Source organism: Anser brachyrhynchus (assembly GCF_964034855.1).
Source record: "Anser brachyrhynchus genome assembly, chromosome: 5".
In the NCBI taxonomy this organism is placed as follows: Eukaryota; Metazoa; Chordata; class Aves; order Anseriformes; family Anatidae; genus Anser; species Anser brachyrhynchus.
Window position 1 is genome coordinate 21,430,481 of NC_137699.1, and position 26,409 is coordinate 21,456,889.

The 26,409-nt window shown below is 35.2% G+C and overlaps 1 protein-coding gene across 12 annotated transcripts in view; it reads right to left on the minus strand.

The window, feature by feature from the left end:
• The window catches only part of AKAP6 (A-kinase anchoring protein 6), a 294,771-nt gene that overhangs the window by 120,107 nt on the left and 148,255 nt on the right, over positions 1-26,409 (minus strand). For 9 of the 12 annotated variants that reach the window (XM_080592636.1, XM_080592637.1, XM_080592639.1 and 6 more), the window contains 2 exons: positions 21,776-21,872; positions 20,334-20,500 (listed from right to left, as the gene is read on the minus strand). In XM_080592636.1, coding sequence (XP_080448762.1) covers positions 20,334-20,500; positions 21,776-21,872 — 264 coding nt within the window. The remainder of the gene's footprint in view (positions 1-20,333; positions 20,501-21,775; positions 21,873-26,409) is intronic. The other 3 variants (XM_080592641.1, XM_080592634.1, XM_080592633.1) reach the window with 1 other exon arrangement.

Here is a 26,409-nt window from a genome sequence, read left to right on the forward strand (position 1 = left end):
TTAAGACAGTTAAGGGATATTTAGCACATTATTCAAGACAGAAGGGATCCCTTGCTTCGATCCTTCACATGCTGAATTGGTCACAGGACCATCCAATTACAAGAGTTCAGCAGAACAGCACTTGGGGGACTCTCATCTGGTCTGACTGAAGCCACCAGTGCAGAACCCTTGCCCATGGCCACCTGGAAAGAAACTGGTCATCTTGCTTGAAAGATTTGATTCATCATGCAAGTGCTACCCTATGCCAAAACCCCAATAAACTGGGGTAGGAGACAGGGGTGGTAGTATTGTTGGGTTCTTTTGACCAACAGTTCACAAGTGTCTGTGCTACCGATTTCCAGGAAAAATGAAGATTAATTTTAGAAACTGAAATAAACAAAATCAGATTAAAGCAGAATAGTCTTTTCCATTCACCCCAACTTTGGTTTGAAAACATCTGAGTGCACTTAAGCTCTGCAATGTGCAAGAAATTTTTTTTCATTTTGGAAAACCATATAGACCAAAACACCTAACCCACAAAAGTAAGGGTTACACCCAGATAGAAAATTCAAAGCAAATATAAATTTTAAGCTTGCAGCTTTTCCAGGTTATCATAATCTGAGTATCAATACAAAGTATATGAATTAGATTTTGTAAAACTTAGACTTCCTTCCAACACTGTCTTTCCCCACAGCATCTGTACAAACCAGCAAGTCCCTTCTTCACTAATTGCTCTGGGCTTGTAAATCCATTAGAAATATTTTTCTCATGGAACAATTCTGATTCAGAAGCTTACGGTAAAGAAGCCACAACTGATAACTAATTGCCAACAGCAGTTTTAGCCAACCGAAAGAGACTTCTTATAATGAATTAAAGCAAAATTTTACTGTGCTGCGTAGAACACGTTGAAAACTTCCAGGCAATAGAATTTTTCCAATTGAATTTTTTTTTGATTAACAATGTTTTGTTGTTTTGCAAGAAGTGCTTCACAACAATTTTCATGCCTTTTAATAAAAATTATGGTCTAAAATATCTTAGGTTTCTGCTTAAAAATAGTACTATTTTTTCAGAAACAGTATTTCATGAACACAACAAGATGGGATGTGTTCCAACCAGCAGTAGTTGTGAGACATTAAGATCCCTCCAGACTGCTCTTTTTTCTCTTTTATGATAGTGAGAATTAAAAAAAAAAAAACCTTAATTAACTTAAGTTTTTAATTGTAGGTATACTTTAATGAACTGACAAGTTTGCATGCATGATGAATAAAGAATTATCTTCTTCCCTTTCAGAACTTACCTTGGTTTTATTTTGGGGTTTTGGTCTCTTGTATTTTATTTTTTTCAACACGATCCACAATCTGAGTAACAAAGTATACCAGAGGATAAATGAATATCTACTTAGCAACTAAGTAGGTTTGTTTGTTTGTTTGTTTTTAAGTCATGTTTTGAACATGTTTTGGCCTGGGATGGAAGAAAACAATTGTATCTTATCGAGCAGTTTTATTTGAGGATTACTTTTATCAATTACACAACGTAATGTTAAGCAACAGGGAAAAAGGCAGAGAACTTCCCATGTTCCCTATTTATAGCTAATGGCTTCCTATTCAAACAGCTGCAGTCAAGATGAACATTTAAGAAAATAATGGCAGATAAATGAAGTCAAACCAGTAACTGCTGTCATTTCTTTTCTTCTTTAAGTGACTCTATTTAAACTAACGTCTGTTTGGCTATATCCTTCAACATCCAACTTCTGAACAGCTTTACAGGAATTACTTTTATTTTGGATAACAACATAACTACCCACCAGTATTCATTCTTTATTTGCAATACTAATTTTATGTTCTAAATACAAGATATGATTTGTGCAGTATCTTAAATAAAATAGTTTCAAAAATGAACAAAAATGCTCTGGAAAATAAATATTTTAAATCAAATTCAACTTCATTGCCAGGTTTACATCAAATTACAGGAATATTTCCACATATTGCTTTGCTTTTCCTTGATACAGACTAATTTGGCAAATACAGTTGTAATAGCTTTTACATTTAGCTAAAATCATAATACAGTGTGGAAAATCTATACCTAACCCTATGTTTATATACTTTTTTCCCCTTTTAAAGACTATTGTTATTTATTGAATTAGAACAAGTTCCTGACACCGTTACGATTTCAGCAGGCATCATCTAGTTGAGATGGTGTTTTCAGGGTTTCAGTGAGCAAAGGTGTGGGACTGCCACGTGTTTGGAAATTATGTGTTTCAATACTGAACTTTAAATATTTAAGAATATGTTCCTTCAGAAAATGTCATATTAGGAGAGATGCAGAAAGAACTAATTCAGCTACTGCTTTGGGAATCATCATCTCTGGAAGCCCTTTGTGGGTTTGGCTGCATGGGGACAAGACTTCTAAGATTAATTAACTAATGCTGCAAAACTAATGTGCGTAAGTTAAAGTGCATTAATCCCCCATGTGGACACTTACTCAGGAATAAAGTGGCCTTAATTTGCTGTAGCTTAATCCTTCTCTAAGGAGCTAGCGCAAGCTAAGGCCACTTTACTTTTGAGAAACAACATCCATATGGGAGTCTAATGTCTTTAACTTATGCCCAAGAACTTCATTGATTTAGTGCAGACAAGCTTTTAGATGCAAAGAAAGTAGTATTGCTGCTGACCACTCAGTGTGCAATCTCTTCCACCACTCCTCACTTTATCTAATTAAGGATATTATTACATTACCTTCTTCTGCCCTAAATAGCAACCAATAGACTGAAAAATGAAGTAGGCTAGACTTACAAAGTCTACACGGAGCAGAACTTAGAGTAAGGACACGCACATTTTGATTTGGCCTTGTTTCTGACATGCTATGAGAGCTTCTTAATAATGTCTCCATCTCTTTGCCTCTGATTCCCTATCTATAAAACAGAACCACATCTTACTTTCTATCCACTTGTTTCTGCTCCACAAACTAATACAGGTTTCCCACACCATAAATTTTCTCATAGCATATACATATGTCCTGAGTGGAGACTAGAAAAGATGAAATCCAGGCACAGGTGCAGGTCTGCAGTGCAGCTGTAATTTTCTGCATATGTCTGATCAGCACAATTTAAAACTTTGGTTTACAAATGTAACATGCAATGGCAAGATTAGTTCACAATCCCTACAAATCAAAGTCTAAAATTGAAACCAGACACCATGCGACACTAAGCTATTTCAATTACAGTTAAAAATCAATACACGTGGTCATTGGACTTTCCAGACAAAACGTTGCTTGCATAGCGCATGTGAGCAGAACGGTGCAATTCATACAAGAATTGCTGAAAGATGATCCAAGTTTATTCATACAGTCAACAATTTTTAAAGTGTTGTTTTTTTCTTCTCATTCTTTTGGGGATAATATTACTAGTACTCTTTTAAAGAAGGAACGCTACGCAAGTCAATCTCACAGAAAATTCTCACAATAAACTAAAGAGCATGAAAACCGGCCTTATTTTACTTGGTACGGCACACTTTAAAGAGACTGCAATCCTTCAGAAACAGATAATGCACAATGCCATTGTGCTAACAGTGGATGGACGTAATACTCGTGACAAACTGCAGTGTCTTCTGCATATAAACCTTACTTCCTGTCCCACTGTTTACTTCTCGGTATTGCTTCAATTCATTACCTTTTTATCATTGCTTTTTCAGTTTTGCATCAGATTCAGCCTGCTGCAGATGCCTCCCTTCTCCACAACTTCTCTACTTCAGCCTACACAGTTCCAACAGGAAAATGTGAAAGGACTGTAATAATTCAAATACACATGACTTGGACTCCTTAAGTTTTAGGGGGCACTGTCATGACGCATACATGGCATGATACCGCCATTGTTGTTGTTTTCCTCCATTTCTCCAAGATGCTACTACCAGGACTATTTGTTACCCTTTACCATGGTATGTTTCTCCATACACATCAGTTCTGGCTACCCTTAAGGACTGCTTAACTTTACTCAAGTTAATGGTTCTTTTGCCTTAATTTAGACCATCACATGGAAAAAATCATGTGTAAGCACTTAACTGGTGAAGACTTTAAAGTCTTTTTCCTTTGCCTGGCAAGTGCTACACCTCCGCAACTATTCACCTGTGTGTCTTCCATTAAGGTCTCCTTAAAAGGAAAAAGCTGAGGATCAGACACCCAAAAGCTGTTAACTCTTAGTGATATTGGGCTTAGACAAGAGACAGAAATAAGATAAGAACAATTGACTTAACCTATCTTTTTTTTTTTTTTAAACATACAGATTAATTTAGTCCAGTAAAAGATATCTGAGGAGAGTTTCACTGAGGAGATACACTGAGAAAAAAGATACACTGAGGAGAGTTTCAAGTAAAAATCAAAGGCATCGTGGAGCTGTGAGAAGCAACAGCTACACCACGAGCTGGCACCAGAGGACCAGGGGAGATGGGAGAGCCCTCCTGCAATTGCTGACATACTGAAGGTCCTCTGGCATGCAGCAGAATATTGGGATAAATTTTGAATCTCAACAGGCACAGAGAAGAGGATCTCACTTCTTTTGTTTGTTTGTTTTTACAGTTGAAGTCATTTATCTTGACTTCCATTTATTTTCAGTTTTGCACTGGGTTTATAGTTTGACAGAACAACGTGAAACAGAATAGCAAATTGATGACAATCTTCAAGTATGTTAAAGCTTGTCACGCAGAATAAAGTAACGATTCCTTGTGTCTTCTGGGCATAGGACAAGAACTATTGTGCATAAACTGCTGTGAGATAAATTTGGGCAAGACGGTAGGAAAAAGCTTTCAGGTTTACTAAGCACTGGAATAAATTGTTTTGGATGTTACAGAATACCCACCACTGGCTGTTTTTAAGAAAAAGGTTGGACAAATGTATAGTTGAAACAGTTCAGGTGTGGTTACTTTTACTTTTTTTTTTTTTGTGCATTGGGCAGGGTAGAGAACTAAATGACCTCCTGAAATCTTTCTTAGTACTTTGTTCTATGATTTTATGAAAATGTCATAAATGTATGAAGCAGCACTACAAAGGCTTGCACATCACTTATTAGAACCTGTCCTGTCCCAGTTAAAAGGCTAATACATTAGAGCACTGCAACAGGCAGCCCCAGGAAAACGGTCTAAAATACTCAAGTAGTCCATTGCATGGAAATATGCACACACCACTTTACAATTTTTCAAGAGGAGTCAGCATCTCAGCAAATCACATTGTTATGTTGTGTTATGATGCATGATGTTTTCATAACGATGTGACATGTCTAAATGACAAAAACCTGGCTTCCTACCAAAAATGTAAAGCAGTTTACTTTTTTTTTTCCACAGGAAAAAAGCCATTATCAGTTCATATAAAAAATTTCCCTGCAAGAAAATGGCAGCAGACCAATTTAATACAGAGTATTCCCCAAATCTGTAATTACAAGAAAACAAAGAAATTCCACGAATTTTAGAAGTAGAAGATGTTTTTATAGAACAGTGCATCATTCTATGCAATAAAACTACAGAAATATAAAACAAACAACTGAACTGTAACTTGATCATCATCCTGGAAGTTTTGGAAACAGATATAATATCACCAAAACCCAGAATATTTTTTCTGTAGTAAGGTCACAAGTGATTGCCACAAGTAATTGGCACTAATAGTAGTAGTAACTGAGGTTTGCCTGTTCTCAATTGGAATTGAAAAAACCACCAACAACCTGACAGATAATAATACAATAAATTACTGCTATTTAGCATTATTGTTTTTATTTGCTGCATTAATATGAAAGCGTAAAAAAATCTTTTGGATAACGTGCTCCTTTGTTATAAATAACTCAACCCAGATCCTTTTCTCCTAGCAACTTTATAAGACTGCTAGATCTCTCTTACTGTCACAGTTTTTCATAAACACAATATAGCTTTTGGCTCTCAAATTGTACCTTGAAAAGTTGCCATGACAGCATGGAGGATTCTGTTCAGCTTGCTGTCCTCTGTACGCTGTGCTGTTCCTTCCTACCAAAGTCTCTTAGCACCTGCCCAGACATGCACCAAGCAATGTGATTAGCTTCTATCATATCATTCATTCTTTTGCTCATCATTCCACCGTGTAAATGAAGTGTTTAGCGTTTTGTTCTGGTAGTGCGTTGCTTTTGCTGCTGTTATTTTAAAACATGTTACTATGTTAGGTTAGAAAGGCAGGGACAAAAAATTCTGTTGCAAGACTGGAAGGTGGTATGGGATGCAATATTCCTCTGGTCCCCAGAGAGTTCATTCCAGAGTCTCATACCACTTCTCCAGCCCTCCAGCACCTTAGACCTACTTGGCAGCCTATTCTTAAAATTCTCTAGAGAAAAAGACAACACAGAAAGATGGAGTAGGAGAGCCACAGATGTATTTGCTCAATCCTTCCACCTAGTAGCTCATACTGCAGGTTCCTTGGAGCCCCAGCCATACCCTGACCCTTCCAGTGGCAGAAAGAACAATAGTAATACTGCCCCTACTTACTTTTAGCATGAAACTCTCTCTATAAAAAGTACTTAGCTTAGTATAAAAGTACTTAGCTTAGCTTAACTATAAACTCAATTCAGAACAAATTCAGTGCCTCTTCCACCATGCATCAGGTTTGTGAGACAGATCATTTTAGGCATCAAGGGATTTTTGCTTTAATTTAGCAAGTCTTTTGAGATCATATGCAACATTATTTGTAAAAAGATGTTCTTTTTGCCTCTGAAAATATACCATCTGCTTTTGCTATGGGTCAAGCCAGGATTTGTTCCTGAATCAGTCACCCAACCCTAATTCTAATAGAATACCTCTGAATAGTTTTATACTAATAACTGCTCTGTAGAGATTCTTGAAATTATAATATATTAAACACCCATCAGCCTATCAGAAGAACATGTAATTTTATGTTCATTACTTCTTGGTTCCTGACTATAGAATTTGGATGGTTGCACCTCAATTAAAAGTTGAATCAAAGTTAATATAATTTAAATAAAAACTTCAATAAAAAGTTAAAGTTCTGTTCTTAATAGCATTAATACCCTCTAATGACCGCTACGGTCATTACCACTAGATAACTGACCTTCTTGAACCTCTCTTCACATAGAAACCTTTCTCCCAACACAGTCAATTATTTAGCAGTAATGAGTGCTCTGTAAGAGATTATTGTTTAACCAAGTACCTTGACACAATGCTTTTTCCCTGTTATCTCTATTCTTCAACAAATGGTACATTTTTTTTCTATTATAGGCTTTTCAGTTCTGAGGATAGAAGGCTGTGGTCTTATTCTTTCCAATCCAGAAGTTCACCACGTAATTGGAAAAACTTCAGATATAATTAAAATCTTGAAAATTAGGGTGCTCTGAAACTGCTTGTGAGCAGCAACTGTGGCCCTGTAAGACACAGCAGTTCTGAGGGATGGTTTGAGATACCTAGGGAAAATGAGGAAGGAAAAAAGAAATATTGTTGGGGATGAAAGGACACAGGATTCTCTGACAGCATGTGGACAAAAGCAGGAAAAAAATAAAGAATTAAAAAAGGCAAAGATTCAGAAGTATAAAAGATATGAAAAGGAAAAGTGAATGAAAGAATAAATAGAAAAAGAAGAGCAAGGGAAGGAAGGGAGACAAAATCAGTTAAATTTGGATGGACAGAAGTAACTTTCATACAGAAAAATCCTTTTGGTAGAGTCCTAGAAGCATTAAATATTAAGGGATCTTTGTAATTCTGGAAGTGTGAAAATTACTGGCTGATCAAGCTCAACGCAAGGCTGGAAGGCAAAACTCTTGAATTCTAATTCCAGCTGGTCTAATGACTCTTGCTCTAACTGTGGAGAAAGCTCTTCACCCCTCTGCCTCAGTTTCTTTATCTGTAAAACGTAAAAATACCATTTTTTCAGAAGACATTCTGGGGCTAAGGTATGTTGTGCTTCAAAAAATCAAGTATTAGTAACTACTAATGCCATCAACTGTCTTCTTCCTCATACCTTTCCTAAAGACATCAGGTAGGTTATTTTGATTTCAAGTTTTTAATAAAACTTTCATGAAGCACCTAGCAATTCAAATGTTCAGACTGAAGTATCTCAAGCATTTTGCACAAATTCAGTTGGATATAACATTTTAAAAAAAAGAAAAAAAAAACAGCCCTCTTGCCTAATCGAGTTAAGAGAGAAAGCACATTCTCTCCATTGGTTTATTTTGAATGTTCTACTCACTGTTGCTCTCCCTAACTCCTCTACACGTGAAGGGAGCTATAGTCAGATTGCAGAACAGAACTTGATGAATCTAGTAGAAACACCAGTGTTCTGTACTTACAAATAAGATAAAAGCCAGATACTTAAAATCTTCCTGGTACTTCATAGACTTTACTTGCTCTGTGAGAGGGTATTGTGGCACAAAATACAAGAAAAAAGAGTCCATGTAATGTCTCAATCCTGTATATGGAAAAGAATGCCCTACAATGAGTCATTTACTCATTTAAAAGCAGTAAATAGCTTTTAACATCTTGGACAAATTCCCATCTGCTCTCTGCTTCCTTAAAAAAAGGCCTTGAAAACCGAAAGGAGGGGAAGTGATACATTTTACTATTGCCAACACTAATGCTATTTAGGCAACAAAGGAGGTATTTGTTCAAATGATTTTTTCTACACTAATCTCATGCCATTGCCTAAAAAATCAGCTTTATTCATAATATATCTCTTACGTTGGTTGAGGTTTCTGCTGTAATGGAGCTACTCTGCTAAGGGGACAAGAGAGCACAACAGGCAAGGGACCTTCAAAGCAAACTGCTTACGACATCTCCTATGTTAAACTGGTTAAGCTCGATTTTTTTCTTGTCAAGACTGTAGGAAAGTATAATACTCTGTTCAGTTCTGGAAAATACTACAGGTAGGATTGCTGTATATAGAACCCTGTCAAGTAAACAGTTTACTACACTGGAAGAAAATGGAGCAAGAAGGGATTTTTTTTTTTATTATTTGTATAAAATATATTGTTCTTCCAGGCTCTACTGAAATAGTTTCTATTTAATTGCAGAGAAATCCTAAGAAGGTTACAGCAGTGAAACATTAAAATTCTAAGGGCAACTAATAACATTAAAACTTTATAGCCCCAGATAGAATAATTTAGACAAAAACAACATGAACATATGTTTTGTGTAATAATAACAAACATTTATAGCTGTCAAGAGAGAAAAACACAGGTTTATGCACACCTTAATGGCGTGCATGGGTGAGCATGAGTATATTTAAAACATAATATATTACAAAATTGACAGCAGGCATGACTCTTCTGGGTACTATGTTAAATCAATGAATAAATTACCAAAAGTGTGCTGTGGCTGTTTGGATGTGTAATTGAGCTTAACGTATGTAGTGTTATTTCAAAAGAAACTGTTCAAGGAGTTTCTAGACCAATCCACTATGCATCTTTACTAAGCTGTTTACAAATAACAATAAATGAAACTGTCTCACAGTAGGAAGGAAGTTTAGTTATACACATTACGTAAATGTAATAAAAGTTAATTTTAATATGTTTTTAAGAATTAAAAACAAACTTATAATAATATTGCTAGGATTTACTGAATCAGAAATCAACATTTTTCATGTTCAGCTTTAGATTTATTTAAATTAGCTTATGCTCTACAAACAACGTCTTTGCAGCAAAGGAGCATTTCATGGAGCAGCTCCACTGAGATAAATATGGATGCTTCATCTATCCTGAAGAGTAAGCATCGAGGCCCAAATGAATTAACTAGCAAAAACATGAACGTAAATACATTCCATTTTTTCCCTTAATACAGGGCTTGTCTAACAGATAAACGATGTATTTTTAAAATGTTTTATTATAATAGAAACCTGTGAAAGTAACTTTTAAATCTTATTCTTGTTGACTAGTTGAAAACAAAAAATAACAGGCATTGCAAACTAGCCCATTAATTGTGAAACGTAGAAGAAAATAGCAGGCATATACTTCTACTCCTTGTTTCAAGTCTGTTTCATCTTACTATTCCCAGAGTCTATAAAATAAAAGACTGATCCTATTTTCTTGTATTTCTCTTTCTGTATTGCTGTTCTAGTACTAGTTGGTTATCAAATAATGTATTTTTCTCCGTATTTTTCTCTCTGCTTTCTCCCCATTTTTCTCCGTTTCATAAGGGATGATATGACCTGTCAGCATCAGCCATACTTGTGATGTTCTTAGGGCTCATAAACTCACAGATTAACTTTGCATTCAGTTCTAAATGCATGGCTCTTTCCTATAACACGATTGTAAAGAAAAAGAGGATGAAGAAATGAAGTGTACATGCCCAGATGAGCTATTCTTTCTCTCTGGCCTGATGATGGTTCATAAAGCATGCTATGGGGCGATTATAAAAGAATATGGCATACCACCTGTCTCCGGGTCAGAAAGCCCTTTCTTCATTTAAAGCCATCTTAGGTTAACTGTCATTAATGTTTACAGCTGCCCATGGGATATGTGTAAGTACACTACTACCACATCTATTTTTTTGCAGTTACTTCCAGGTGTTTAAGGAACAAGTCTAAATTTCTAAATGCGATGCAGTTCCCACTTCATCTCCTAAATTAGTTACATTACCCTGGGTAAGTATAATTATCAATAAATTAGGAGCAACTGAGATGTTATAGGGAAGGTTTAATTAAAAAACCTGGCAAAGCACTGTAAAATTGATACAATAATAGTATTATTTACAAGTTACTAGAGCTAACATACAAACCTGCATATGCTTTTACTATAATCATCTTGAAGTCTTTTAATAGGTAAGTCCAAATTTTGGTAAATATTCTACTGAAAATGCTGTTTATTTTGTCATACTGTAGATACACAAAAAGGAGTCAGGTCACACAACACTCAGCACTGTATTCTGTTGCTTACTAATAGATTAGCTTAAAAAAAGTAGCAAAATCTGTAACATCACTCTGAATCTAAAGTTTAAGGGTAGTCAAGTGTTTTATGCCACAAGACATTTAAGAACAAGTCAGATTTAAAATGCAGGATGTCCAAGTAGATTTTTCCTTCAAACATTCTTTTACCTGATCTCCCTTTTGTGACCACCCCAGTGAAGAATAGCTGCTTTATGTATACAGCTGAGACTAGAACTGAAAGATTCTACAGATTAAATCATCGCTAGAAAATGTTGTTCTGAAAGACTAAAATAAGAACTGAAAAAAGGAAATGCCACCAAATCATACTGAATATAAATGTAATTAAAATATTTTTAAAAGAATAAAAACATGCAGAAGATAAAATTTACCTTTATCTAATAGTATCTTTGTTCACATCAATGTTCCTTTTGTTCTCTATTACACATTTAATCACTCTTAGACATCAACCATAACAGTAAAAACTCAAATACTGAGCTGATAATTAAACGCAGTAATATTTATAAGATGTTAGTTTATTCTGTAGATATGAACACTTAATTTAATGCACAAATACAATGAAAGTGAAATTTCTTTTGAAAGATCAGAGGAGTGCCATGCCAGTCACTCTTCAATTGCATAAAGGAATAATTTTTGTTTTCAGAGCGGTAATATAATTTTAATAAAAGGACAAAGATAGAATGCTATTAACAGAAGAAACAATCTTTAGTAATGACAACTGGCAATAGCATCTATATTAAGTTGTCATTTATAAAGTACAGGGGGTTTAGGAGGTGGTATCAAAAGTTGAAAACTAGCCTTATAAACGCGTTAAAAAAAAAAAATATGGTGGAACAGTCTGGCACCAAAAAAAGAAAGCATCTCAGTACATGATGCAAGCTAAGTTTATGCCACTCGACCCGGCACTACCAGAACTAAAATAATCCAAATAGGCTAGTGAAGAAAGTAAAGGAAACCTTGTAAGCCCAGCTTCTAGCTCATATGCCACAATATCTGAACAGTCCAAAATATTTATCATTGTGATGACTGGTAAACAGCACATTCAAACTTTATGGCTTATTTGAACTTAGCAGAACCCTTTGGTCTGCAAAGCAGCTCCTAAGTCTGTAAAGAGCTGGTTTTCACTCCTGACTGCACATCTGCCCGAGCCAGGTTCTGACCAGGACGAAGTGATACTCCCGGGGAAAAGAGTCCCCACACATGCCTGTGTTTTGTTTGGCTTGTGATCCTGTGAAATCATGAACTATTCCGAAGAACAACAGACAGCACAGAGTGCAAGGAAGCAGAAATAAGAAATGAAGAGTGAAAGCTAATTGAAAAGATAGAAGATTTCCAATAACTTGCTTCATTAGTGACTACTATCTATCACTATCATTACTATCACTATTTACAACCACAAACTTGTTCCACCAAGACATTTTCAGTCAGCTAGGCTTCCTTCTTTCCATTTGCTTATTTATGAATTTGTTTTAGTGCATTCCATCGTTTTCTGAGTTAAGACGCAATAAACAGATAAATGAAAAAGGCTTTGTTTCTTCTGTGGCTGTACGAACTTGGCTTCGAATGGGAACACAGGATCCTGAATGCACAGGGATAAAAGGGAGAAAAGCAAGACCTCTGGTAGACTATCCTGCCTTCACGGGTCAAAGAGACACAAAATTTCTGCTTTACAGTAGGAGATGACCAATTTTCAGTAAAGTGAATCTGTGCATTTGTGCATGTGTGTTACTAGAAACTCATTAAATGTGGATTTCTCTAAAAAACTGAGAAGCATGTGAAGTAGGCAGACGGGAATGAGAGAAGCCTTCCACCAATATTCACTACTGAAAATACTTACTACTGAAAATAACAGAACAAAAATGCTACAGTACAGTTCCATAGAGAAAGCAGAAGGAACAGACACGGGCAAAAATATAAAATAAAGGTCTTTGGGTGGTTAATACTTCGTTTAAGTCACTTAAGATAAATGTGTTCATACGAATACATGCACAAATACGCTGATGTGTTTACATTTTCAAATATAGGCCAAACCCAACTGGGAGTTCTGGCTAAATAAAACTTGTCAGAGTTGGTCCGGTTATGCATGTAAAGTTACGACAGCCTAATATACTTTCAGAGTTTCAGATAATAGTGTTCAAAGATTCAAATAGCATTATGATAAAATTTGCCCCTTGGGCGTATGTCAGTTTAAATATCTGTTCTCATCAAGTTCTCAGTCTGCACTTGTTCTCAGTGGAGTGATATAGATTTAAAACATCTTTCAAACTGAACTTGATCTATGTTTTAATAGAAACTAGCCTTCCTTATTCTTAAAGTCAAAAATAATAATTTTTTTGCTACTAACTGTTTCAGCATAACTGCTTCAATTAAAAGTGATGGCTGTTAAAGAGCCTACAGCTGCCAAAATGTAATCAATACACAGCATCTAGAATCAGCACTGTGTAAAAATGATAGAAGCATACTATAAAGACCACAGATACTCTGGAGTCCTTGTTCACATCTTCAATTAGTATATGACTTTTGATATTTTTGCAGTAAATATTAGAATATGTCAGATTAAAAATGTACATGTTTTATAACAGGATGAATATTGTACCTAATTGTAGATGTAATTTAGCTCTTTACATTTTATACTTTGTAGCTAGCTTAATAAACCAGAGAGGAGGTTACTTTTAGATTAAGTGGAAAAAAATGAGGAGCTCTGGTACAGTTTTAGAAATCTGGCATGTTAAAGATTATTAAAATTATGTCAGGTACCAGGAAATAGTGTCAGAAAACTCTGTGAGCTAAAATGGGAGCCGAGTTTGCTTAACTAAGACTTCAGGGACACAATTTCATGAAAAACTAGCAAAATATTTATTTAACCAGTGATATGGAGAAGTTTCAACAGAGCTCATGTAACATGAAGAGGTTTAGGATGGAACACCTACTCAGGTCTTCTGCTATTGCAGCCCAAACACTGGCTGCTTAGCTTCCTTCCTCTCTCTCCTCCTTGAAGGGAGGCTCAGAGTTAGACACAAAATTGTTCCTCCTGCCCACTACAAGACACAGAATTAACAACTTGGGAGAAACAGCTTCTAGGAAATATCAGAGAATCTACCATATGGAAGCTGTCTGCATATCCAAAAGCCCTAAATCTTCTGTTGGGCACCTTTGATGTTTTTGCTTTCAATCATTCAAAAATAAATAAATAAAATATGTGACTACACTTATCCTAAAACACCTTTCTGGTTCTTTTTATTTGTCCACTCTAACATGGTCTCTGAAGTCCTTCCTGAAAATCCTTTTTGTTACAGAAATGACTAGGTGTGTACACATTCTAGCTGATGTCTGTAAAATTAAAATACATACATTACAAAGCAAGATATTAAAAATTAAGCAAACTGAGCAACCTGAAGTTTCTAGCTACACTGAAAGCCACAAATATTCTCTCTTATTGCTTTGTTCTTAGGTTCTTTTCATTGTTACATCAACAGAGGTTGTTTTGATTAGCTTGTGAATTCTTAATACATGTTTTCAATCCTGAATTTGGATAACAACTAATACAAAAAAGAACTCAGTTGTATTTCTTAAACTAAAAGAAAGTCTTATTCTGTGCAAAACCAACATTTTGCCTACTGGTTTATGGAAGGATTTTGTAAATAGCACTACCTTTTCTATCCATTTTACCACCTCATCTATGGTTCAAACCCCCACCATAGAACCTGACAGAGCAAGAATGTCACATCCTGAGATATCTCAAACCAGGAAAAATAATCATTGTATATGCATTCTTTCCTAATATGGCAAAATTCATGGCATTGTTTGTATTTAAGAGTAGGATCACAGGATCTTTAAAACAGATTTCCAAAGTTCCAAAAGATTCAGAATTGAAATGTCACATGAATGATTTTAAACCGTTCAGCTGTTAGGCACAATAATACTCTATTTATGTACAGACAGCATTATAAATATTCAACAATTTAAAGACTATGCCTTGATGGCAACATAGCAGAACCTTCTGTTCTAATTACAGGAAATCACTTTCCTTATTACCAGCTTTTGAAGTAGTGAATGGCGAGCTACTGACTTGCTGTAATACTTTTCAGCACAGGAATATTTTGTACGGTATCATAAGGTGATATTCAGCAGTGAAAAGTAGTAGCTAGTTAACTGTGCCCAATCCTACCCAGTTCTAAACATAGGACACTAATACATTCAGCTGAAACTGCAAAGAATGAAGGTGGCAGACGGTAATTGGTGATACTGAGTAGGCCTGGATAAAGGTGGTTGGAAATTCAGGTTAATGTCTGATTTACAAGGTGTTGCATTCACAGCATAGAACTTCCTCATGTGTAGATGGCAATGTGGCTTGTTATGGACACATTAGAGAAAATAACTTCTACTAAAGTACCTATACCAACTTTCCTTGTATATCTTCCAAAAAACGCTTGATTAAGCTATGAGATAACCACAGACCAGGATGGCATGTGTATCACCAGATGAAATTCCTTTTCCATATGTCTGTACAATGTCAGAGATGGAAGTCCGATTTCCATTTCATTATCTTTCAAACTGTTACTGATGAAGTGATGGCTATTTACGTGACATTTTATGCCACAACATTAGATACAGGATTGAATGCATGTATCTGACCCTGAGTTTGTGAATGTAGAAGAGAGAGACTGCAAGTGAAATAAATTCAGTTTGGAGTCCCTTGTGACTTAAGAAACTCCAGCAATCTAAGTAAAATTATCCCTCTAGCATACGCTATTCCTGCCCTTTTGCCAGAAGCAACTAACTAAAGGAAAAGAGAATGAAATCCAGTTACATGTGCCAATACATGTGCCATTTGACAACTTCTAAGTACCGACCACTGCAATACTATATGCAATACTCCAATATACAGTGCATCAAAACCTCAATTTTCAAAGCAGTTATATAAGTAAAAACACGAGATTCTGAACTCAGGCTTTCTGTTGACAATATGTGAGAAGACTATTCCAATAAAGGACTTTCCCTGTTTTTAAGTAATGGAAGATAACAAAAACCATACCAGTGTGTTGGCTTCAATATTACTGTATATGCATCATGCTGATGTCTGCAGATTAGAAATCTAGTACTGACGAAAAAGACACTGAGAAAAAGCAAAATATCTAGTCACAAATACAATATTTTTCTGCACTAATTTCAAAGATGCCAAAACACTTCATTTGTACAATCCTTTTACATCAAAGGATGAGTTACAAGTCTGAAGCAGTAAAGAAAGGTCTGTTACTATCCCCCAACCTTCACTCTGTTTTGTTGCCCTTTTTGCAAATTTAGCCTCATATTAAAATACCGAAAAGATGTCACTGTTCAGACTGCAGTGTTTATTCCACCCACTTGGTCTGAGACCAGCGTCACTATTAAGACTGTCAAGGACAGTGCCCAGAATCACAAACTATTGTTAGATATTAAACACCTTCAACAAGTTTTCATTTTTTTCATGAAAACCACTTTTCTGTATACTGAAGACTGTTTAGAATGGCTGCAGAAACTGTAAACTTATGCACAACTGAGTGGGAGATTTCACTGGAAGTGTGGGATGTTTAATTACATATCAAGGGGAAATTACACCGGTTTTCTTTTTCACATTTATACAAAGGTTTGTTTAACCACTTCAAACACTTATCCTTAGAAGAGGATCTATCTACTAATTCTGTGATTTTAGGTTTACTTTATTAAATCTATTTTTATTTCTTCTTCTAATATTATTCAAAACATTACTGCTTCTATCATTAACATGCTGACAGACGTCAGACGTCATTATAGAGTTAAGAAAATCTTCTCAAAAGTATTTTTTACCTGTGACAACTAAGTCAGATTTCAATGTTCTAAGCATTAAGCCCAATGTCTTAACCAGTTTCATGCTTATTTCTCTGAAGCTGGAATGGAAAACTACAAATATTTTCCTGTAATACAGTAATTATTCTGGAAAGGAACACATTAAGACGTACAAACTACATACATATTTCTAGTGTACACCATTTTTTTAATGCACCAGCTTTTAGGTTCTGATATTGTGCTCTGAAATGTTACATAAAACTTAATCCAATTTCATTGCAAAATAAAATTGTACAGACCCAAAAATTATAGTCATGTGCTAACTTTCCAAATGCATACTGTGAATAGAACTTATATCTGGTCCTAAGAATACTATTCCATACTATTTTGAATGAAGGAGAATGCTCATTATGAACAAATGTTATTAAGACTTGTATGCTTTTAAAATACATTAATTACATGGGTAACTTAAAGCTCTTCAGAAAGCAATGAACTTTTCCACCAAATTACAAGTTAAATATGCCAGTATCATACTCAGGCACCAGGTAATAAAGTACATTATTTTTCGATACCGTTGTTTATTGAGAGCAACAGTGTCCCAGTAGGCCTTTCTTTATGGAGAGGTGGTGGCCACATTACAAAGATGTCAGTTACAAAACAAGGGGTCTGAGACATCGCCAGAAGGTGAAAAAATATAGATCATACCCGTGAATCGTAAGATTATAGAATCATCTAGGTTGAAAAAGGCCTTCAAGATCACCAAGTCCAACCATCAACCTGGCCTACTGTGTCCCATCAGTAAACCCCTTACTGACACATCCACAGATCTCTTAAATACCTCCAGGGATGGGGATTCCACCTCACATTCCCTGGGCAGCCCATTCCAATGCCTGACCAAATGGTAAGTCTTTACGGTAGAGACCAAAATTTGTATCAGGTAATTTAATGGCCACATCATTTAAACTATAAACTACTTAGAAGCTTTCCCAGTTTGGTAAAAAAAGAGTTAATTACCAAGATGTATTCAGGAATATCTCAATATACAAAGTTACTCTATTCTGGTACTTAGGCTGATGTATCACAAAGATATAAAAACATTCCTCCTCATTTCCAGGTATTTTGGAATTTTACTTACTATTACCATCAGGAGAAAACCCCTATTGTTAACTAAGTGTCCAGGATTCTGAAAGGATGACAGTTGTATTGTATGAGACATTTACCACTAGTAATGTTAGATCTTTGTTAAAATGTATAGTAGCAACTTGAGATTTATTTTTAAACATACTTCTCAATGGGGTAAAAAAAAAAAAAAAAAAACACAAACCTTACATAATCCAATTTAAGATGAATACAGTAGTCATTTATTTAGAAAAATAGTTTCAGTACATACATAAAAGGAGATCTCATTGAATTTCTATGAGATAATGCAAAAAAAAGTACATTAGAAGAGTTTACATATCAGCAATATTGAAAATCCCTTAAGTCTGCTATAGCAATCACCACCACACTGACTTTAAAATTATAAACTACTAAGAAACTTACATACAATTAAATCTCATAATCAAAATCTGAATTCTTCAACACAAATGTGGATGATGTGTTTCTAGGAGTGAAAAATCTCCCTCTCTCCCTTCCACTTGCTTGCATAAAACATGCCACAGTGCTATGAAAACACGTTTAAAAAGTCCTAAGGGAAAGGTTTCCTAGGGTCTTTGAAATTCCTCCTTTTCCTATTTCTTTACAGATTTCTAACACCAACCCTGTTCTTGTAGTTTCTCAAACAAGGCAAAAAGAAAAATACCCTCTAGATATAATCTTTAGATTTTCTATTATACGTCTCAGGTTCCTTTTGGCTTTTGAAGTAAATGCAAACTGAAATCTACAGTTATATTACCAACTGTATTTTAATTTTAGTTAGTCTTTCAGCATGAAGAATATATGGTATTTGGCAGCACTATTGGCCATTCTTACAAGAATCATATAGGGATGTGATTTAATTAATGAACTAACCTGAAAATACTTTTTGGTGGATCATGTGTGTCACTTATGTTTTTATTTATACAGCTGTAGACACAAAAAAAGCATTGCTTCAGATTCCTATCTCTATGGTAAAAAGCACAGGGCAAGGAGCTACTGCTTATCTATATAAAAATTTACTGTAACAAAAAACATACCATCATTTTTCCCTTTTCAAGCAAATATAATCATATTTATAATCATTTTGAGCTAGAATTTCCATAATTTTCATAGCAAAATCAAGCTGGATTTTAAAACACTTTTTATGTAGTAATTTTGATTGAACAGTTAGTCTTTGAGCCATGGATGAGTCAAGCTGTACAGAGACAGAGACATATTACTCGCAGGTGTAAATCTACCTTTGAACTAGTCCATTTACTTTAACAGACCTAACTGTGAAAATGAGAGTTCTCCACCACCTAATTCCTAAAGTAAAAGCTATGTGACACAAGAGCATTCTCCACCATGGAAGTGACTAGGCATATTAATTCAAACATCGTCTCCTCCAAAGAGGTGTTTTTTTTCCTGTATTTTTGTTTCAGTTGTACTTGTCTCTTCCTCTACCGTCTCTAAGATTATTCTTGCTGTGTAGAATTATGGTAAGAAAATATCAGAACAGTCAATATAATCCTAGCCGAAAGCCACTGCACAAACTGCTCTCTAGAAAGCACTGAGTACCAATGCAAAGAATTGTCTGGCATCACAATCTGAAAATCTACTCAGCACAACAGCACAAACATCTATTAGTTCTAGAAACAGAAATCTTGAATTTTTCTATAAATTTCAGCCTACAGCATCTCAAGATGTTAGTGCTACTGGACTCCCTGCTGCATTATTCTTTGCTTAGAATGCAATGGAAAAATCAACACCTTCTAGCGCAGCCTCCCAAACACCTTTTCTACTGATAGTAATAAAAGGGCATGTGCCCCATATCAGAAGTTTATATTGCGTGTATTGTCCCTACACTTCTTGTACCACATTGAATAAGCATGCTTAGTATTCAAAATGCTCTTACAAGTTTCAGGTTGGTAAGTACTATAGCCCTCTTTGATAATTAATATCCACAAAATGATTATAGGTGTTGATACTTTATTCTTAAAGTACTTGTTGTATTCAGCACATGCACTATTATGTAGAACTTAGAGGAAAAAGATCTGTGAAAAGGCATATGACCTTCTTCCCACTACAATGGCCATCCCCTAATTAAGCAATGCATCTGATAGTCATTAACAGGAATGAGATAATGAATCACTTTCTCTCTTCTTTGTTAATTTGCTGTAACCAAGCGGCTAATGGATGTCAGAGCTGAGTGATTGCACTGATTATAGTGATTTATAGTTGCAACAAAACAATTTAAAACCATTCTGATTATTCATGTTAAAGATGCTTTATGTTTTGTTTACTAAATGTTTTATGTTCCCCCTCATGCCCCTCTGCACACAATGAGACAGGTCTTCCTGGAAAACTTGAAAGTTCGAAGATTTTTTTATTGTTTCAGAGTCAGGCATTTCATTTTGTTTATAAAAAAAAAAAGTTTACCCAGTAGAAATGAAAAGCCTTAGGGTGGAAAGAAAACTTCAGTGGTGCCTAGTTCAAAAGAAGACGGAAATAAGAGGAAATAAGGCAAACTTCAAGCCACTTACCTTAGGGCTCCCAGTCCCTTCCTCATTCTCTGCAGACACATCAGTAGCCAGTATCTCTGCTTTGATGATATCCAGAGCCCTAAGAATCCAGCTGTGTTGCCGTTTGATTTGCCTCTGTAGTTCCTTCCATTGACTTGCAATCATCTGCAACATGTCCTTCAGTCCTTCTCCAAAATGAAGGGGAAAAAAAAGTAAATTTTAAACTCAACTGAATCTTTAGATATTATTCTTTAATCAAAGAATTAGTAGGCTATTTAAAAGAATAAATAACAACAATTTAAACATATTTTCTCAGAAACGAGTCCAAACATACTATTCATCCTGTAAACAATATTATAGGGTCAAAACATTTCTTTCAGCTATTATGTTAAATTTTGATTATATTTCAGCTTAAAATTTAAAAAAAAAAAAGGAAAATCCCATATAAACTGCTTTCTATGCAGTCGGGTGATTTCTATGTGATTTCTATGGTGCTCACACCCTCTAATATCTAATTTTTAAACATATAATAATCTTCCAAATATATTCTCTTACCTTCATCTCCTGTTAATATTTCCAGTAGTTTACACATTACCACTTTCTAGGTATAGGATGACATGCGCTACCCTTCTCTGCTATGACTTTTATACCTGTTTGGAACTATGCATACAAGTCACCGATTTCCTATAGCTTTCACATTACAGGGATCATCTGCCTGACATCGTGAAACAATAGAGGCACAATGTATAACATGATCTGAAAAAATGTAAACCAAAGAATAACTTCAACCTGGTGAAAAGCATGCTAAGTAGGCCAAAATTAAGATGGCATTCGTAGCAATATATGCTGATTAAAACCCTATTATCATACAAGTCACGCAAACATCTAAAAATATAGGGGGTGGTAGGGACAGAGAAAGGGAAATCAGTATATCACTCCCCCTCCCCTCGATTTAAGGCCTCTGCAGAAAAAGACAAGCCTAACCAAAGGAAAAAGGCATTTTTAATTTTAATCTATTCCTCATAAATATATTAAAATCAAGTAAGAATTAGTTTAAGTGGCAAAATAAAGCTTTACCAATGCAATTACCCATGCAGGGTATGTAAAAATATATATGTATGTATTTGAAATCCTAATTCGTTATCTTAATGTTATTTCCATAGCACCTACATCAAAGAATGTGTCAGTGTGAAGTTTTCAATGATGTGATTTCAATTGAAACTCAGCTGAGCAGCAAGACCAAAATAAAATGAACAGACTATTTGCAGGCAGTATTTCATTTTATAAGTATCACTGCATTGTATGCAGTATATGAAACATTTATAAATCTTGAAGGTCAATCTGATAATGTAAATATTAATAATACATAAGGAAGTGAATATATGCAGTAATTTACAGCAATGCTTCTTCATTCTTTAATAGTCTGGAGACATAAAGACTTGCAATATTTCAGAAGGATTTACCTGATTTGTGAGATACAATAAGCTCAAGAAGTTGACGTCCTTCTTCTACCACTGCTTCTTTTAAAGCACAGTGGCTATCTACATTCAACTTAAAACTCTGCAAAAGAAAAAAAAAAGGAAAAAAGAAAAAAACAACTCAGCATCAGACATTGGAGAGGCAGTTATCAGAAAACACACGTACAAAATTACTTGCTGCTTTTTATCAAGAACCACATCCCCATTTACCCAATAGCCAAACTAATTTGTGATACTAAAAACTATTGATATTTTGGATCTGGGCTCAAAATGTTTCCATTAGATCAGCAAAGTGCATCTGTGTTGAAACAGCTGACAAATCTAGAAATTCATTAGGTTTTATGAAAAGTCACAACCCGTAGGCTATATCTGGAGTAACAGTGTTCTATAAAATACACTAAATTTATGCCATCACATATGAGCTCCGTTTTTTTCAGATTTCTTTGAAATGTTGGTGATAGCACTATTTATGAAACCATAAAAAAAAAAATACAGCATTGAATATATTGGCCTTATGTGCACTCATACAAATCTATTAATATTGTTTCAGAGTTAGCTCTCATATCCGTTTTCAAAGAACAAATCAGACCGCTTTAGATCTCTGCATTCTTAATTCGTAAAGCAAGTATTTTTCATCCTTTTTGCACTAACAGTTTTACTAGTTGTGGAATTTTGTACTTTTTTTTTTTTTGACAAATTGCATTGAAAGCTGGTAATAGATAGAGGAACTGGAAACATGATCTACTCTGTTATGCCATTTTGCAAACTACTGATAATTTAGTTGGAGAAAATTGTGAATTATTTGGCAGAGCTTCTCACTCATATTTGCATGTAAGAAATAGAAACAAAATATAATAAAGAAAGGAGTTCTTGCTGTATTTAACCGTAAATCATGTGCAACCCTGAACACACACACACGGAACCCTTGTTCTCTTTGAAATGCCTACAGAATGAATGAGAACAATATTTGACTCCTTGGAAGAAAAGAGTTTTGCTCTCTCATGAGAATGAATTAACTGGCAGAGATTAAAGGCGATTTTGCAAGTGCACATTTGTAGCTTCTGGTTTTTATAAAACTTATTTATACTTCTCCAAATGCTACCAACCATTCTAGTACTGAAGTAGCAGACACCACAAAATACTAAATGTCCTCCAGCTTAGGGAAGTGACCATTTCCTTTCTTTTCTAGCTCCTGTAATCATGTTGATTGGCATAAGAGAAAATAATATTGCCAGAACTGTAATAAAATGATGTTCTTTTACTGTGTTATGGTTGAAAAAAAAGCATGTTGCTCAGACAAACTGTTAACAGCCTTTCAGGCAGCAGTCTAGTTGACAGTAACAGAACGTTTTTGAGAATTCTCCCTTCAAACAGAGTAGGAAACGGGAATTTTGCTACCTTCAGCATTCTGTCTAGCCCAGTTTTCCATGTATGGACACCTGAAAATAATGTTCTGTACCAGGTGTTGAACAACTGGGTCAGCCAGCGAGTTAAAAATGAAAAATGATCCCTTCAGTTTGACTGGCCTGTTCTTAAATCTAGAGTTTTGTGAACCCAAAACTAGAAGTTCTTTTTCCTTCGTAAGAGCCCGTCTGAACGAGCACTGACAATATTTAATTTACTGTTTACTTAAAACAGGCTTGTACTGAATAGTTTGTAATCATGCACTTCACAGGAAATGCACTATGCGTGTGCCTCACACAGCAAAAGAGAACCTAAAGGACCTGAGAGTAGGTTGTGTAATTTCATATAATTGAAGTTGAGTATAGATGCAGCTGGATGTGGCAGTGTCTCAAGATGATGTGGATGTGTTTGATAGGAAAATTGGAAAAGATGAGGTATTCTTTTTCATTAGGAAAAAAAAAGAGACTTGCTGTCCTAGAAAAGATTCATTTAACATAACGCACCAGATACTACAATACAGCTTGATTTTCAGGTGCACCTATTAACCAGTAATAATGTTAACTGAAGAAGTAAAATACGATGAATAAAGATGGGGCCAAACTTTTGGGTTTTGACTAGCAATATTCTACTTGTGCAAAATTCTGATTTTACAGATAAATTATGCATGGCACAAATACTGTGAACATACATGAAATTTAACAGAAATAAACTCTTATCAGCACATACACATCGAAAGGAGGGAACCATTCACCTAAGTATAAATACAAACAGAGGCAAAGAAAAGTGTCAGTTGATGTAGTGAAGCATGAGTTTTGGAGTTAGAATTATATGCATACATATAATTTCTTATGAGTGGCAATTTCCTAACAAAAAGGAACAAATGGACAAGGATCACCAGAAAGAATAACCTTCAATCAGTGCATCAGTGCTCATGGTTCCTTATACCTGCATGGCAGAAAATGTGACACACGAAAGATGCAGACTTTAAGAAGTAACAAGCATTACATGTATATGCAATGGAGAGATGCAAATCCACACAGCTAAAGACAAAATCAGACCAAATTATTGAAATGGAGGAAGACCATTGAAACAAAGAGGTCCTCTCTCGTCCTGGGTATTCCCCATTCCCTACTGTTTACTTAGGGTATTTGGAAAATTGTAACTCTAACAGCGTGTGACCCAGGTACTCTGTTCCCCTCCTGTGATCTTCCCTGATAATGAACGGAGCCCTTGCATCTGAAGAGAGGAAAGGAGAAGAGGGAAGTCAATTAATCAAAGCCATTTTTCCAGACACATTTGCAGCTATGGAGCAGTTTAAATATCACACATGAGCACGTATACATTATGGAAAATGCACGGGCATTGGCCTGACAGCAGCTTTTTAAACAACACATTAATGTCATCCCTAGCAGTACAGTGTATATAACACAGTTTACAAGCTGCAACAAGCAAAATCTCCTTATGAAGGTCTCTGTGGTTACTTCTTACAGTCACCATGCACTTACATGTAAATATCAACTCTTCTTATTTAGCAAGAAAGGAAAAGGGAGGCAAGAATCATGGAATTTTATTGAAGCTACAGAACTGTAAATAAAGACTCCAAAAGTGAAAATTACTAAACCCCAGTTGACAACATGGGACAAAGGAGCTCACCCTTAAAAAAATGAAGGTAATTGTGTCCCGATTTTTAGGAAACTAATTTATCTATTGGATGACAATACCCCAGAACCAACATGGGAGGGAAAAAAAAGAAAAAAAAGAAAAAAAAAAAAGCAGATCTGATCTATACTGGGCTCTGAACACACTGTGACTTTTTTATTTGGTTTCTCCAATGCTATATGAAATGCAGCTGTTCTCAAAAAGAGTGCCTTTCCAACAAATCCACATCTCTCCCTAACAGTTTGTCTGTACAACTGTGGACAAAAAAAAATATTTGAAAAAATATTTATTCAAGTTCCCCTGAGGATTTCTTTTCTGCCTGAAGATACTTAAATTTGGAAAACCTCTGTTGTACAGTTTTCCTATAACATGTACATATTGGGCTCTGATATGCAATCTTTCTCTGCTCAAACCTCTGTTCTTAACAAATCCCTGTAATTTGGTAAAACACAGCCTGGGTCTTGACCTATTTGTATCTTCAGTAAGGACAGTCAACCATTAAATATTCTTGTTCCCAGAGGTGTACAGACTTTGTACAAGCATGTGCTTTTTTAATTCATGATGTGTCCAACTAAGTATTTCTTGTGTAATTTGTGTCTCTGAAAGACACGTAAGCAACTTAGGTATCGTGTGAAGCTACAACACAGACACAGAGATTAGTTCAAGTGACACAGCAGTTTACACCTATTGCCAGATCAAGATACTGTACTAAGTGAAATATTTCAATTTGCCAAGTCAATCATAATACTAACATGTATGGTCTGCTGGGGTACCACTGAGGTTCCTGAGGTTCATTTTTATATGTTTAAATACATTTGAGAAAAAAATCTCTAAGGCAGTCTTTTTTAGAGCAATGGTACAGACGATTAGAATGATCTTGATTTTCAAGAATTTGAAATAGAAAGCTTAATTTAGGATTTCCTAACAGTCATCTGTATTTTTTGAGAAAACCACAATAGTACGACGATACGGATTTATATATTTAAGTACAGTTTAACAAATATTTTGGGTAAGAATGTAGCTATTTTTTTTAATTTAAAAAATAAAAATAAAAATTCTAACATAGTAAGACCTTGCGGCAATGGCTATACAATGCAAACCAACATATTAAAACTCCCTTTGGAAAATGAACTAACATACCCATATACATAATCCCTGTGACTGACTTTTACAGATATTTGTCACTGCTTATTGGAAAAAATGGTTCGGGCACAACACCTTTCTACAGACATCTGAGATATCTGGTTAGTATTACAGGACTTCTAATAACATTTGAGCTGTGAACTGTGAAGTAAACCTGAGCTGTTCTGTCCAATGCATACAGAGTTTGAAGCAATATAAATACAACACAACTTCAGGGCAACAGAAGAACTATTTAACTACCAGCATGTCAAAATACTTATTATGGAATAATTATGGCATCCCCTGGAATGGTTTTACCTTTGACTCACTGATACATGTTCTCCAACTTTCACTTGTCCGGAACGTACTTTTTGCCTGGGAGGCCCAAGCACATTTATAGAGAGAAACTGGTGGGACTTCAGTGGAAAGCAAGC